At 43.8% G+C, this 17,250-nt stretch overlaps 1 protein-coding gene across 1 annotated transcript; it reads left to right on the top strand.

Annotated features, from left to right (window-relative positions):
* The first annotated feature begins 269 nt into the window (after nt 1-269).
* Nucleotides 270-17,237, top strand: LOC120051246. The gene is made up of 5 exons (XM_038998007.1): nt 270-295; nt 6,330-6,422; nt 12,275-12,345; nt 16,174-16,276; nt 16,472-17,237. The coding sequence occupies exons 2-5, from the start codon at nt 6,337-6,339 to the stop codon at nt 16,824-16,826; spliced, it is 615 nt and encodes a 204-aa protein (XP_038853935.1). The 5' UTR covers nt 270-295; nt 6,330-6,336; the 3' UTR covers nt 16,827-17,237.
* Nucleotides 17,238-17,250: the final 13 nt, after the last annotated feature.

Raw genomic sequence — 17,250 nt, forward strand, 5'->3', positions numbered from 1 at the left:
CCGCTAAACCCGGAAGCACCAATGTTTCGAAGGAAACACCGTACACCTGGCGACCGCGTCAGCATGCATGTGCCCAGCTTGCCACAGGAGTCGCTAGAGCGCGATGGGGCAAGGACATCCTGGCCGGCCAAACCCTCCCCTAACTCGGACGACGCTGTGCCAATTGTGTACCACCTAATGGGTCTCCCGGTCACGGCCGGCTGTGACACAGCCTGGAATCTAACCAGGATCTGTAGTGACACAGCTAGCACTGCAGTGCAGTGCATTAGACAGCTGCGCCACTCGGGAGGCCACGGTAATTAATTTACCTGACTATGTATTACAATGTTAATACTAGTGTAGCCCTTTATCAAGACTACCAAACCACAAAAGAACTTTGAGAAATCTTGGCATTTAACTTTACATTTTACATTTGTTTTACTTTATGAATGCTGGAAAGCTTTGGCAAGAAAATACTATTTTGTTGTATTTGTTTATTCCCGAGAGGAGGATAGGATAAGGGCCAGAGTGGACATCTGATTCTGCTTCCAGCACACACAGCTTCACAACATGGTCACTGCCCAGTAGCTGCTAAACATCCCCTGGCCTCGTCTGTGAGTCTCTGTGCATGGCACCAAATAGCCCCAGGACACAGTCTCCTCTTCTTAAGAGCCCCTCGTAAGGAAATTCTTCACTTCAGTGGTCTTCGTTTTATAGTGTTTCCAGGGACGTTTGAGGCGAGGTGACAGACTAATATACAAGAAACATTTTGTAATTTCCAACAGAGCTTTAGGTGGAATTATTTTGGCAACTATTCCTGACTCTCTTACCTAACTCACTGAGGGGAGAAGCCCTCCATGACTCTCCTGAGGAATAGCTTCCGAGAATCGAAAAATGCACTCTGACAATTTCCCATTCCCTCAGGGGTGCATGCCAAAAACTCACAATATTTCTTCTGAAAGCTCTTTTACCGAAGATGCTAAGGATTAAGCAAGAAAAACACTGCAGGACACTGCTGTGTCACCTACCATTAAACAGCCTTAATCTTTCTGTTAAGAGATACATCCTCAAAATAGGTCAGGGTATAGAAAGGGAGCTGGGAGCTGCTGGGGAGGAAATGGGGTTTTATTTCCCGATAGCCGTCAAACACACACAAGCACACACTACTATAGAGCCGTCTCCTGTTTGCTGCGTACGACAACGGTTAAGATGGTGGATTGTGGGGTCATTTATCCACTGCCAGGCTTGGCTAGCCCTAACCCTAATCAGTTAAACTACTTTCATGAAGATTTAGGTTGATGTGGTAAAAGTCAAAATGGTCAATATTATTTATTTATGTTAGAGTGAAAATATTTTGTAGTAGGGTGACTGCAGTTGATACAAATAGGATATGCCATAATGCTCATATTAAATTATTCAGTACATAGCATTGTTTAACTCAACAAGCTTTCACGGTGAAACAGTATAAATGTGAACAAACTGTATCAAAACATATTAGGAAAATGTGGGTATCTCTGGTATATAAAATGATAGCTGGAGACAGCTTGTAGCCCTTAGTGGACAGTGACTTGCAGTTTGCCCACTAATGATTGTCTGGCCTGTCAGGGAGGGACTGTTAGAATTTAAGATCATGTTGTATAAAGTGACTGTCTAACATTCTAAGATTATATCTGTAGTTCTGTGGAACAGCCCGGCAAACAATAGCCGAATTTTAGCAGCTGCAAATTGCACATGAATTTCCAGCCGCTCTTTCAGTAAATTATTTATGAGTTCCTAACCAAAATCGGCAGCGAGCTTAAGCAATGGGAAATATTAGAGACAGATAATTGTGCAGGAGAGAGAAGGAAATAGACTACTACAAACCTTAGAGCTAAATTAAACGAGACACAGTCAACTCTGAGTGTTCAAAGCTGTGGAAATAAAGAAGAATATACTGTACTTTTAAATATTTAGAAAATATTCAGAAAAATATTAGAAAATATTCGGAAAATATTCGGAATACCCTCCCTTACCTAAATGTGTTAGAGTGAAACGTATATCACCCTATGCAGTAGGCCAATGAATGAACCATGCCCCGATTAAAACACCATTATAGTAGGTCAATGATATAGATGACAGCATGATTGGAGTTCTATTCCCACCATGAACAGCACCTCATCCACAGGCTTCTGATATACAACAGATCCACCAGTGTTGGAGTTAAAACACCCAGATGTTTGTCCTCTCCAATACGGCCTCCCTCACAGCCCTACTGTTGTCTTTTGGAACTGTGTTTGTGGAACTGCCAAACAGTGTCCTAAAGATAGTCTCTCACTCCGTCTCACTCCACCACAGTGCAAGCAAAGGCCTGGCAATGGGCCTCATCCACAGGAGGCATCCTCCCCAGGGAACTATAATGAACCAAATATCTCAGAGAGAGAGAGAGAGAGAGAGAGAGAGAGAGAGAGAGAAAGAGAAACGTCTCTCACAGCTGGGGCTCTCCCATTCTCGCTCTCATTCCCCTCCTGTTCTCTCTCTCTCTCTCTCTCTCTCTCTCTCTCAGATTTGACAGTCTGTTTTTACAGTTCGCTTTAAATCATATACACTGAGTTTACGAAACATTAAGAGCACTCCTAATATTGAGTTGCACTGCCCACTTTTACCCACAGAACAGCCTCAATTCATAGGGGCATGGACTCTACAATGTGTCGATGCGTTCCACAGGGATGCTGGCCAATGTTGTCTCCAATGCTTCCCACAGCTGTGTCAAGTTGGCTGGATGTACATTGGGTGGTGGACCATTCTTGATACACAAGGGAAACTGTTGAGCATCAAAACCCCAGCAGCGTTACACTTCTTGACACAAACCGGTGCGCCTGACACCTACTAGCCAGTGGAGGCTCCTCAGAGGAGGAAGGGGAGGACCATCCTCCTCAGTGAATACCTTTTTTTTTTTTTTAAATAGTGAAACATTAAAAAAGTTATCATTTTAGATTAAACTATACTAAATATATTCACATCACCAAATAATTGATTAAAACACACTGTTTTGCCATGAAGATCTACAGTAGCCTCAACAGAACTCTGTAGGGTAGCACCATGGTGTAGCTGGAGGACAGCTAGCTTTTCTGGTTACATTGACTTTAATACAAAACCTAGGAGACTCATGGTTCTGACCCCCTTCCATAGAGTTACACTAATTATGACAACTTCCGGAGGACGTCCTCCAACCTATCAGAACTCTTGCAGCATAAAATTAACTGATATGTTATCCACCCAATCAAAGGTTCAGAGAATGAATATAGTACTGAAAGCATAAGCTACAGCTAGCTAGCACTGTAGTGCATAAAATGTGGTGAGTAGCTGACTCAAAGAGAAAGACAATATTAAGGAGAAATTAAGGAGAAGCTAGAGAGAGAGAGAGAGAGAGCTATATTTCATAGTATATATTGTTTTACTTTCACTTTCACTGACTTAGCTAGCAAATGCATCTAGCTAGTTTAGACGACTCAAACACCCAGTTCAAACAGAGAGAGATGCTATGTTAGCTAGCTGGCTATGGCTATCCAACACTCGATCTCCTCCTAGTCAATGTAAGCTCTGGGTTTCATTAATTTATTGCAACTGGGGACTGCTAGTGTAACTGCTAAACTGCTTGCTGTATTCTGTACTGCATGATTGTAGCGGGTTTACTAGCACATTAGTTCTAGTAGCTATGTTGACAATGACATTAATATGGTGAAAACAATGTAGGCTGTGTGTAGCGGTTATGGTATGAAAGTTTGGCTTGGGAAGGTTCTCCCCTGGTCACCGGCAGCTGTTGTATTGTGAACTGAAGTCTAAAAGCAAAGGGCAAAGGTGAGCGAAGAAGGGAGCGTAGATGAGAGAAGGAATTATAAATGAATTGAGCAAAGTAATCTTGCCGTTTATATGAGACTGCTAGTTCTGTGTTTGGGTGTATTCATTCCGCCGATTCGGTTGAAAAACGTATTTTAAAACGGAAGCAAATGGAACAAAAGCAGGAAAACATACATGAATTTGTCCAATAGAAACTTTAGTTTGCAACTGTTGGACTCATGATTACAACCTAGATCAGCTAGATACAGGCAAGAGGGTGCAAGGCGGTATTGAATGTGTCAATGTATGTCACCTGGACTACTCAAATGTCTCGTCACCTGTGCACAAACGTTGTAAACTTTAATTCGTAGGCTAAGTTGTAGCAACCTCATGATGTGTATAGGGAAAATGTTAGTATCATGTAGTAGCCTAAACCTGTCGGTGTTACATTGTGCTGGGTGAATGGAACATGAATGGCAGTCATCCAATATGCTGTAATAGAAATAAACATGGCATGCTCATAAAAAATAAAATAAAATTGGTCCTCCCTCATCTTAAACAGCACCAACCACCACAACTACTACCATCCATCATTCAAAGGAACTACAATATTTTGTCTTGCCCATTCACCCTCTGAATGGCACACACAATCCATGTCTCAATTATGTTAAGGCTTAAAAATCCTTCTTTAACCTGTCTCCTCCCCTTCATCTACACTGGTTGAAGTGGATTTAACTAGTGAAGTCAATAAGGAATCATAGCTTTCACCTGGATTCACCTGGTCAGTAGTTGTAATCATTGAAAGAGCAGGTATTCATAATGTTTTGTTGTCATAATGTTTTGTACACCCAATGTACTTCACTATATGTATCAATCATGATAGAATTTCTACATTTAACAAATATGTTTGATAATTAACAATTATATCAGTATACAGCCAGGTCAGTTGAGACTTAGAATGTTAAACCCAACACTATGTTTCAGAGAAACCCAATGTGTTTGTGGTCAGCCAAAAACCAGCAATTTTTTCCTATTTTTAACAGTGTTTGTCTGCCCTCTACTGTCCCCATGGCAAAATAATCTGTAACAGAATTTTCCTATTTTGCTCTGTGTGTGTGTGTGTGCTGGGGGTGGGGGGTAGCGTGCTTGTGTGTGTGTGTGTCACTCCTCACTTTCTCTGTCGCTCCTCCGTTCTGCTCTGAGTTCAAGGTCACAGTCCGGCTATTTCCAGCTCGTTCTTTCTTTGATCTGTTTCGCAGAATGACAAGGTAACGCAATGTGGGGGTCAGCTGTATTACAGGAACACTTGTTTAAAATGGGAAAGTGGAAATCAACCCTGCCTGACAGTGTCTTCAGGATACATACTCAGACTCAGACCCCCCCCCACACACACACCCACCCACCCACCCACCCACCCACCCACACACACACACACACACACACACACACACACACACACACACACACACACACACACACACACACACACACACACACACACACACACACACAAATAAGCTCACACATGCATCCACTTGTAGAACACACACAAGCTCTCTCTCTCCCTCGGTCTCCTTTGTACATGATCTCTGTCATTCCGTATCAGAAGATGTATCCTCAATCATTCCATGTTATATTAACTGTAACTCTACACCTCACTGTGTGTACTGTCCACATAAACAATCACATAATACTATGAAATTAAGATTAAATGCAGTAAATGGCTTGACAGACAGTCATCAATAACTCTGTGTGTGTGTGTGTCATCAATAACTCAGTCCTCTCCTATGCTGACCTGGCTATTACAAAACCATAACTATAAATAAGACCCCTTTTTAACTATGAGCTCATTTAAGATTTTAATTATCCCAATACATCTGTGGCTAAACAATGGCTGAATTGGCAGACGTTTGACTCTGGTGCAGGTCATTGAGCATTCCCCTACTAGTTAATTACTAGCTCAGATGTGTGTGTGTGTGTGTGCGTGCGTGCGTGAGTATGCATGCGTGCGTGCTCTCCAGTCTGAAAACGCTGTACCAAATACCGACAGATCGGAGGGACAGGAAGGGACGGGGGTCTAGCTAGCCGACAAATGCATCATCTGCATAATTAGCTAGGAGGAAGCAGCCAGCCACGTATAAAACATTAAACATACTATGTGCCCGACCGGCGACAATCAAAACATTTCATTTGTTGTCAATTATTCAAGACTTTGAAGGTTCTGAAGAGGTTGTTAATATGGAAATCAGCTCAGATGCTAACAAGGTGATGGGACGTGATTTGGGATTGAAATCATTTGAACATGAAAAAAGAAACGCCAGCCAGCTTTCTTTTCTTAAGCACTCCTTTCTATTTAGCCTCATATTTCTTATTTCTCCTTTTGTCTTATTCATGAAGCGGTTTCTCCCCCCCCCCCCAACAAGCTACTTTTCTGGCTGAAAGCAAGCGTTTTATCCACTTCTTGATAAGTGCAAAGCCCTTTGATGGATCTCTTTGATAACTTGAAGCTGAAACTTATTGTCCATTTCTCACAGAGTTGGTATGGCTGCCGCCGGACTGAAAAGGGACCTAAATGAGTGGGATGAAAGTGCAATGCTTCAAACTGAATCGGGAACATGTAAAACCAGGTAAATCGGGCTTGATGTGAGATATACTGTGTGGTAAAATCCTTGTTTGATTTCAAAACCACTGTGACGCTCAGAATAAGGTCACTAGCTTGAGACAGAATGCCTAAGCTAGAGTTGAATACCGGTATCTCACCATCACTGTATGTCATTCAGGAATATGTCCTAGGAATCAGTCCTTAGTGAAGCTAGCGACTGTACAATAGTGTGACCAGACCTGTCTGGAGAAATGGTCACTAAAGTTCCCTATCTAGGATTGGCTGTCACGGTTTAGTTCCCGTACAATTAATTATTAGGCTGAACAGTCTCATACCTCGCCTCTCTGGCTACCTTTTAAAGCTGTCAAATCGGAGACACACAGACTGTAGAAAGAAGCCGGAGGGGCTGCTATTTAAGGTAATTAAGGTTGACGCATACAGCTCTCAATCCCTATTACTGTACCTGCAGCTTGCTGGCAGGACCACAGCTATGCTACTCACTGCCCCGAGCACTGACTTGGGAGCTAAGTTTAACATGTCCTTGTAGAGAGAGCGAGGAAAGGAGAGAGGGAGAGGGAGGGAGCGAGAGAGAGGGGGAGAGAGAGCGAGAGATGTGACAAAATGGAATTATTTCAAATCCACCACATCTATGCACACTGAAGCAGCGGTGGTCCAAATGTCACAAAATGTACTTACTTGAGTAAGTTGCACAGTAGAGGAACACAAAACAGTCAGAGACGAGGTCTGCCATTTCTTCATGCCAAGTGTCAGAGTCAATTAGTCAAGCTTTACATCTGTCACTTGATGTGAATTTCAAGCTCATATCACAGACCGTCTATGTAATGAGCCCTGCAACAATACCCCGGGCCTAATCTAAAAAGACGGAAGATGGACATAACCTGGAAGAGGTTAGGTGCAAAAAGAAGGAGGTGTTTCTGAATCTGAGCTAAACAGTCAAGGCTGATTTGATCCAAAATGTACAGCATTAGTAAATCATGTTTATTCCATACGGTTAATAACCATTGTCTTATACGTCTTCGTATTTTGTCTAAAATATTTCACCCACTTCAGCAAGTGATAAAATATACCGTGATTTCAACAAGGCAATCATTCCGTTTCGAATGCTGCAACACTGCAACGCTATCTCTTCTTCGAATACTTCCAGAATGAATCATGCAGTATCGTGAGTAGAAGCTGCGGGTAGATGCTGCTACTTGAGCAGGCTTTCAGATGTGTTTCAGAGTTTGGCACGGTAGGCGGATCGCTCCGCTAAAGCTGCCGGTATCTGAGTCTCCCTGGTGTCAGAGGCCAGATGTTTAACAAGACTCTCTGCTGATAGTGATTCAGCTGACACACACACACACACACACACACACACACACACACACACACACACACACACACACACACACACACACACACACACACACACACACACACACACACACACACACACACACACACACACACACACCTCCCCTCAATACGGGAATCTGGCAGAGAATGTGAATCAATGCGTCCTCCTGGATTTCCAGGGTATGTACAGGAACAACCACAAATCATCGTCCCTGCCAGCAACCAAACCCTGCACCACCAAGGCTGCTGTCGGTGATTAGATGACAAAGAGTTCTGAAAACGAATGCACGGAAATCAGGGTTAGAAGGTACTGAACACAGTCAGGTCGGTCGGTCAATATTCTCTGTAACTAGCTAACGCTTCTCACTGGAGCGGTGCCCAAACGAGCAACTAGACTAGAAGGAATCAGGGAATCAGATATATTTCCAATGGCATAAGGATGTACAGTGTACTGGTAGTATAGTGTTGTTAGTAGTATTGTAGCGTTGTTGTGCATACCTTTTCATGTTGCCTGTTTTAATATGTTACTGCATTAACCAATATTATCGACAATCACTGTTACTTAGTAGAGTATCTCTACATTTAACACATATTGTACATGCATACAATCTTGGGGTTAAGTTACCAAAGACAAAGAAAATACCCCCTAACCCCTTATTAAATTATTTATTTCTATATCATCATCAAACCCCCCAAAAAATGACAAATGCTAATTCTGGTCCATTCCCCAGCTGGTCATGGGAGTGCTCATTAGTTTTAGAGAAGGTTAATCCATTTAGCTTCTGCATATTGATATGCCAATTATGTCTAATTGTGGGATAGACATCCATCAAGGTAATAGTGCATAAACACAGGAGCTACATTAGGAACAACCCAACATGTAATGAAGTAAGCGCTAATTGCTAGGAAGTGGACTGCAGGCTACTGAGGTGTGTAATGCAGGAAGGAGAAGGATGGATCATCAGAGTTTCTTAAATCATGAAATCATGCCATTTGCACACCCCATGCTGGGGCGGGCTGGGATGCATATCTGCAAGGCAGGCCTCACCAAAATATGGGGTGGGGGTGCATGGGAAGAGGGGGGCAGGCCTCACTAAAATATGGGGTGGGGGTGCATGGGAGGGGGTTGGCAGGCCTTACCAAAATATGGGTTGGGGGTGCATGGGAGGGCAGATGCAAGCCTCAACAAAATATGGGGGGAGTACATGGGAGGTAGGCCTCACCATAACATAGGGGGGAGGGGCATGGGAGGGCAGAGGCAAGCCTAACCAAAATATGGGGTGAGTGCTATTTCTATTTCATCTCCCTGGCAGACAAACACGCTCCCGTTAAATGCCTTTGAGTAAAATATACAAGAAATCCGTGGTTCTCTACAGAACTTTCAGATCTTGTTATGATGATAAATCAGGCTTGGGCCAAGGCTAGAAAAACGGACTGTTTTTCAGGAAATTGAGAAATAGATGCACTTCCTCAATCAAGAAAGCTAAATCTAGATACTTTCTAAGTTCTGTCTCAGACTCCGCTGGTGATCCGTCTAAATGTTGGAAAACAGTTAATGCAATGAAGCGTGGAAATTACTCTCCTTCCTTACCTTAGCAAGTTGTGTCAGACTGGCATCACTACTGACAAAAATGTAATAAAAATGTAATATCTCGGCAAGGTCTGGAAGGCGGGTCTTGAAGGCGGCCCATATATTCCCCCTTCACAAAGGTGGTGACCAGTGTGACCTAAATAATTCTAGCCATTTTCAAAACTCTACACTAGCAACAGTGGAGGCTCCTCAGAGGAGGAAGGGGAAGACCATTCTCCTCAGTAAATTTCATTAAAAAAAAAAGTGTAACAAAAAAAGTTGCCAATTTTAGATAAAACTATACTAAATATATTCACAAGACACACTGTTTTGCAATGAAGGTCTAAAGTAGCCTTAACATCACTCTGTAGGGTAGCACCATGGTGTAGCCGGAGGAGAGGTAGTTTCCGTCCTCCTCGAGCTACATTTACTTCCATATAAAACCTAGGAGGCTCGTAGTTCTCACCCCCTTCCATAGACTTACACAGTAATTATAACAACTTCCGGAGGATGTCCTCCAACGTATCAGAGCTCTTGCAGCATGAAATGAACTGACATGTTGTCCACCCAATCAAAGGATCAGAGAATGAATCTAGTACTGAAAGCACAGGCTACAGCTAGCTAGCACTGCAGTGCATAAAATGTGGTAGTATTTACTCAAAGAGAAAGACAATGGTTAAACCGTTTGAACAAATACATTTCTTCAAAAATGAAGGAGAAGCGAGAGAGAGATTGTTTTCACTTTTGTATTTTCATTTCCCCCCCCCACTTTTATCTTCGGCTTCAGCAGGACTCCCTCAGTGTGGCAGACTATGCGGTGGATTTCCGCACGCTTGCAGCGGAGGGTGCCTGGAACCCGGAAGCACTGTTCAACACGTTCCTGCACGGATTATCGGAGGAAGTAAAGGACGAGCTTGCAGCCCGGGAACTATTGACGGATCTCGACTCACTCATCGCTTTAACTATCCGGATCGATGGTCGGCTACGGGAACGTAGGAGGGAGGTCTGATTGCTGTCCCAATTGTTCACTCAAGGATCCCACCTTGCATCTGATGAACTCCGGAAGTCCCCGGTGTCTATGTCCACAAGAGGATCCGAGCTTTCCTCCAAGAGCCTTAGACTGCCGATTCACCTCTTCCCGAGCCGATGCAGCTCGGCAGGGCTAGGCTGTCTCCAGCCGAACGCGTACGCTGACTTGACACCCAGAGTTGTCTGTACTGTGGTACTGCCGGTCATTATGTGTCTACCTGTCCCTTCAAGAGACCCAGCTCATTCGTTGGAGTGAGTACTCTGGTGGGTCCTAAAGATCATTTTTTTCTCCCCTTACTCGCCCCCCTCTCTATGCCATCCTGCTGTGGGGCAACCAGTCCAAGTCTCTCCAGGTACTCATCGACTTTGGGGCCGATGTGAGTCTTATGGACGTTACCTTGGTGTCCGAGCTGGGAATCACCACTCAACCCCTCTCCATTTCCATGGATGTTAGAGCGCTGGACGGGTGCTCTATAGGCCAGGTCACCCACCGTACCACCCACATCAACCTACGAGTGTCAGGGAACCACAGCGAGACGATCCAATTCCTGCTAGTTGAGTCTCCGCAGGTTCCCGTGGTATTGGGATTCTCTTGGCTCCAGCGATACAATCCCTCTTTTGACTGGGCTACTGGTGTCATTGTCACACCCTGATCTGTTTCACCTGTCTTTGTGTTTATCTACCCCCCCTCCAGGTGTTCCCCATTATCCCTTGTGTATTTATACCTTCGTTCTCTGTTTGTCTGTTGCCAGTTCGTTTTGTTCGTAGAACCTACCAGCATTTTGTTTCCCTGCTCCCGCCTGTTCCTTGCTCCTTTTTTCCAGTTTCCCGGTTCTGACCGTTCTGCCTGCCCTGACCCTGAGCCTGCCTGTCGTCCTGTACCTTTGCCTCACTACTCTGGATTACCGACCTCTGCCTGACCTGACCCTGAGCCCGCCTGCTGTCCTGTATTTACACCCTCTCTGGATTATTGACACCTGCCTGCCTTGACCTGTCGTTTGCCTGCCTGTTTGAGGAATACAATTTTGTTTCTTCAACACTGTCTGCACCTGGGTCATACCTTAAAGTGTGATACATGTAGTAAGTAGCCTAAATCTATCCATGTTACATTGAGCTGGATGAATGAATGACAGTCATCCAATATGTTGTAATAGAAATAAGACCATACTCAAAAAATATAAATAAATGCCACTGACCGCCATTGACTAGCAAAAATTATAGAAGCCTCGGTAAATACTCAACTTAGATACTTTTTAACTACAAAATGTATTCTAAATGTACACCAGTCAGGTTTCAGACCAGATAAAAAGAAACATTTTGTGGCCCTTTTTCATTGACATGTCTTAAGCCTTCGACACTGTGGCTCATTCATTACTTATTTAGAGGCTGGTTTGAAATGTATTTAAAGGATAGAAAACAGTGTATTTTTACTAACGGTGTTAAATCCGGGTTTCTTGACATAATAAAGGGTGTCCCACAGGGATCGATTCTTGGTCCGGTTATTTTCACTATTTAAAATAACAATATTGGTTTATCTGTAAAAAAAAAAATACTTTCACCTGTATGCAGATGACACTGTGGTGAATGCTATTGCCCCACAGCTGACCAGGCTCTTTCAGAACTTTAATCTGTCTTTATTGCCTTGCAAAAAGCCTTTGTTGAACTGAAATTGGTAAAACCAAGTCTATGTTATTTTGACGAAAAGCTATATTGACGAAAAGCTATATTTCAAAAAGCATGTTGATGAGTTAGTAAAAAAATTAAGAATTAAAATAGGCTTCTTCTAGGAAACTCCTTCCTCCTTAATCGTCCACCCCTCCCTCGACGACATCCACTTTTCATTCACTCAGCCTATTGAGCCACTGGACCCACTCAAACAGAACTAACCTACACCTTGATCTCTTTCTTCCCTCTCTCTCCAGATTAAATGCTGCAGCTAGTGAAGTCAGGCATCCCACCAACCTACCCGCTCGACCCCATCCTCTCCTCCCTGGTAGGGAGACCATCTCTGGAGACCTTCTCCCATTCCTCACTTCCCTCATCAACTCATCCCTGACCACTGGCTGCGTCCCCTCTGACTTCAAAATGTCCCGAGTCGCTCCCCTCCTCAAGAAACCAACATAGTCAATGAACTAATCACTGATCATTATCTTTATGTGATTGGCCTGATTGAAACACGGCTCAAGCCTGATGAATTTACTGTGTTAACCTCTTACATGAGGCCTCTCATTTATTTACACGCATCCCGCAAAGGCGTAGGTGTTGCTAACATTTATGACAGCAAATTTCAATTGACAAAAAAAATGACTGCGTTTTCCTCTTTTAAGCTTCTAGTCATGAAATCTATGCAGCCTACTCAATCACTTTTTATAGATACTGTTTACAGGCCTCCTGGGCCGTATACAGCATTCCTCACTGAAATCCCTGAATTCCATTCGGATCTTGTAGACATGTCAGATAATATTCACAATTTTGGTGATTTTAATATTCACATGGAAAAGTCAACAGACCTAGTCCAAAAGGCTTTCGGAGCCATCATCGACTCAATGGGTTTTGTCCAGCATGTCTCCGGACATACTCATTGCCACAGAAATACCCTGTATCTAGTTTTGTCGCGTGGAATAAATATTGTGGATCTAAATGTTTTTCCTCATAATCCTGGACTATCGGACTACCATTTTATTACGTTTGCAATCTCATCAAATAATCTGCTCAGACCCCAACAAAGGATCATCAAGAGACGTGCTATAAATTCTCAGACAACCCAAAGATTTCTAGATGCCCTTCCAGACTCCCTCCACCTACCCAAGGACGTTGGAGTACAAAAATCGGTTAACCACCTAACTAAGGATCTAAATGTAACCTTGCGTAATACCCTAGATGCAGTCACACCCCTAAAAACAAACATTTGTCACAAGTTTGCTCGCGGGTATACAGAAAATACCCGAGCCCTGAAGCAAGCTTCCAGAAAATTGGAACAGAAATGGCGCTCCACCAAACTGGAAGTCTTCCGTCTAGCTTGGAAAGACAGTACTGTGCAATATCGAATAACCCTCACTGCTGCTCGATCATCCTATTTTTCCAACCTAATTGAGGAGAATAAGAACATTCCAACATTTAGTTTTGATACTGTCACAAAGCTAACTAAATAGCAGCATTCAACAAGAGAGGATAGCTTTCACTTCAGCAGTGATACATTTATGAACTTCTTCGATGAAAAGATCGTGATCATTAGAAAGCAAACTATGGACTCCTCTTTGAATCTGCATATTTCTCCAAAGCTCAGTTATCCTGAGTCTGCACAGAACTGCCAAGACCTAGGATCAATGGAGACACTCAAGTTTTTTAATCTTGTATCTCGACACATTCATGAAAATAGTCATGGTCCCTAAACTGTCATGCTGCATACTGGACCCTATTCCAACTAAACTACTGAAAGAGATACTTCCTGTGCTTGGCTTTCCTATGTTGAACAGAACATAATAAATGGCTCCCTATTCACCGGATGTGTACCAAACTCACTAAAAGTGGCAGTACCAAAGCCTCTCTTGAAAAAGCCAAACCTTGACCCGGAAATGTCAAAACTATCGGCCTATATCAAATCTCCCATTCCTCTCAAATGTTTTTGAAAAAGCTGTTGCGCAGCAACTCACTGCCTTCCTGAAGACAAATAATGTATATGAAATGCTTCAGTCTGGTTTTAGACCCCATCATAGCACTGAGACTGCACTCGTGAAGGTGGTAATTTACATTTTAATGGTGTCAGATCAAGGCTATGCATCTGTCCTCGTGTTGCTAGACCTTAGTGCTGCTTTTGACACCATCGATCACCACATTCTTTTGGACAGATAAGAAACCCTAATTGGTCTACAGCAGGGGTGGGCAATTCCAGTCCTCGAGGGCCTGATTGGTGTCACAGTTTTGCCCCAGCTGACTCCAATGATCACCTAAACATGATCTTCAGTTTAGAATACAATTTGATTAATCAGCTGTGTTTGCTAGGGATGGAGAAAAAGTGTGACACCAATCAAGAGGACTGGAGTTGCCCACCCCTGGTCTACACGGACAGGTTCTTGCCTGGTTTAGATCTTATCTGTTGGAAATATATCAGTTCGTCTCTGTGGATGGTTTGTCCTCTGACAAATCAATTGTAAGTTTTGGCGTTCCTCAAGGTTCCATTTTAGGACCACTATTGTTTTCACTCTATATTCTACCTCTTGGTGATGTCATTCGAAAACACAATGTCAACTTTCACTGCTATGTGGATGAAACACAGCTGTACAGTTCGATGAAACATGGTGAAGGCCCAAAATTGCCTACCTTGGAAGCATGTGTTTCAGACATAAGGAAGTGGATGGCGTAAATTGTTTTACTTTTAAACTCAGACAAAACAGAGATGCTGGTTCTAGGTCCCAAGAAACAAAGATACCTACTGTTGGATCTGACAATCTTGATGGTTGTACAGTAGTCTCAAATAAAACTGTGAAGGACCTCTGCGTTACTTTGTACCCTGATCTCTCTTTTGACGAACATATCAAAAATATTTCAAGGACAGCTTTTTTCCATCTTCGTAACATTGCAAAAAATCTTAAACTTTTTGTCCAAAAATTATGCAGAAAGGCTAATCCATGCTTTTGTCACTTCTAGATTAGACTACTGCAATGCTGTACTCTCCGGCTACCCGGATAAAGCAGTAAATACACTTCAGTTAGTGCTAAACAGGGCTGCTAGAATCCTGACTAGAACCAATCATATTACTTCAGTACTAGCCTCTCCACATCATCTTCCTGTTAAGGCAAGTGCTGATTTCAAGGTTTTACTTCTAACCTACAAAGCATTACATGAGCTTGCTCCTACCTATCTCTCTGTTTTGGTCCTGCTGTACATACCTACACTTGACACTACGGTCACAAGATGCTCTAAGCAAACAGCTGGAGGCAGGGCTTTCTCCTATAGAGCTCCATTCTTATGGAATGGTCTGCCTATCCATGTGAGACTTGGTATCCACCTTCAAGTCATTAATGAGGACTCATCTCTCATTCCCTCTCTCCCTCCCCTCCCGGAGAAACTGAGCCCTAGTATCATGCCTCAGGACTACCTGGCCCGATAACTCCTGGCTGTCCTCAGTCCACCTGGTCATGCTGCTGCTCCAGTTTCAACTGTTCTGCCTGAGGTTAGGGAACCCTGACCTGGTCACCGGACGTTACCTTGTCCCAGACTTGCTGTTTTCGACTCTCTCTCTACCGCACCTGCTTTCTCGACCTCTGAATACTTGTCTATGAAATGCCAACTGACATTTACTCCTGAGATACGGACCTGTTGCATCCTCTACAACCAGTGATTATTATTTGACCCTGCTGGTCATCTATGAACATTTGAACAACTTGAAGAACAATCTGGCCTTAAATGGCCATGTATTCTTATAATCTCCACCCAGCACAGCCAGAAGAGGACTGGCCACCCCTCAGCGCCTGGTTGCTCTCTGGTTTTCTTCCTAGGTTCCTGCCTTTCAAGGGAGTTTTTCCTAGCCACCGTGCTTCTGTATAGCACTGAGACATTTGCTGATGTAGAAAGGGCTTTATAAATACATTTGTTTAATTGATTGATTTGACCCCTCTGACTGGTATCACTTATTTTCTTTCCAAAACACTTGAATATGCTGTCTCTTATCAACTCTCTTGCCATCTCCCTCAGAACAATCTTCTTGACCCTATCCAGTCAGACTTCAAGACGGGTCACTCAACCAAGACTGCTCTTCTCTGTGTCACGGAGGCTCTCCACACTGCCAAAGCTGACTTTCTCTCTGTTCTCATTCTCCTAGATCTATCCACTGCATTCGACACCATGAGCCATCAGATCTTCCTCTCCACCCTCTCAGGGCTGGGCATCTCAGGCTACGCACTCTTGGAGGCTGCTCCTATCAGGTGACGTGGCGAGGATCTGTGTCTGCACCACGTACTCTCACTACTGGTGTCCCCCAGGGCTCGGTTATAGGCCCTCTCCTCTTCTTTCTATACACCAAGTCACTCGGCTCCATCATATCCTCACATGGTCTCTCATATCATTGCTATGTGGATGACACTCAACTACATTTCTCCTTCCCCCCTTCTGACACCCAGGTCACGTCAAGCATCTCTGCGTGCCTGGCAGATATCTCAGCTTGGATGTCGGCCCACCACCCCAAGCCAAGAAAGAGCTGCTCTTCCTCCCGGGGAAGGCCTGCCCTCTCCATCATGGTTAACAACCACAGTGTCCCCCTCCCAGAGTGCAAAGAACTTTGGCGTGGCCCTAGACAACACCCTGTCGTTCTCTGCAAACATCAAAGCAGTGGCTCACTCCTGCAGGTTCATGCTCTACAACATCCCTAGTGTACGACCCCACACATTGGTCCGAATCCAGGCTCACTGCTGGCTGGGCTCCCAGTTTGTGCCATCAAACCCCTGCAACTTACCCAGAACGCTGCAGCCCGCCTGATTTTCAACCTCCCCAAGGTCTCCAATGTCACCCCACTTCTCTGCACACTCCACTGGCTTCCAGTCAAAGCTCGCATCCACTACAAGACCATGGTAATTGCCTACGGAGCAGCAAGAGGAACTGTCCCTATCTACCTACAGGCTCTGCTCATACCCTTCACCCAGACCAGAGTATTCTGTTCTGCCACCTCTGGTCTATTGGCCCTCCCACCATCACGGAACGGCAGCTCCGGCTCAGCCCAGTCCAAGCTTTTCTCTGTCCTGGCATTTTAATTTGCATGTGAGTTGTAGTTTCATGTGTTTATTGTATTTTGATGTGTATTGTTAATCTATACAGAGCTCATCTGATAAAGAGACCTTGGTCTCAGCATCGACTCCCTTTCAAAATAAAGGTTCAATAAAAAAAAAAAAATCATAAATGCAGA

This window comes from Salvelinus namaycush, chromosome 7, assembly GCF_016432855.1.
Source record: "Salvelinus namaycush isolate Seneca chromosome 7, SaNama_1.0, whole genome shotgun sequence".
In the NCBI taxonomy this organism is placed as follows: Eukaryota; Metazoa; Chordata; class Actinopteri; order Salmoniformes; family Salmonidae; genus Salvelinus; species Salvelinus namaycush.

What these genes read in the sequence shown, in the direction of transcription:
- LOC120051246 (XM_038998007.1), top strand. Translation starts at nt 6,337, where the DNA reads ATGGCTGCCGCCGGACTGAAAAGGGACCTAAATGAGTGGGATGAAAGT. An exon ending in TCGGGAACATGTAAAACCAG is followed by an intron (nt 6,423 to 12,274) that starts GTAAATCGGGCT and finishes CTCTCTCTCCAG; the next exon opens with ATTAAATGCTGCAGCTAGTG. An exon ending in TTGGAGGCTGCTCCTATCAG is followed by an intron (nt 16,277 to 16,471) that starts GTGACGTGGCGA and finishes TCTGACACCCAG; the next exon opens with GTCACGTCAAGCATCTCTGC.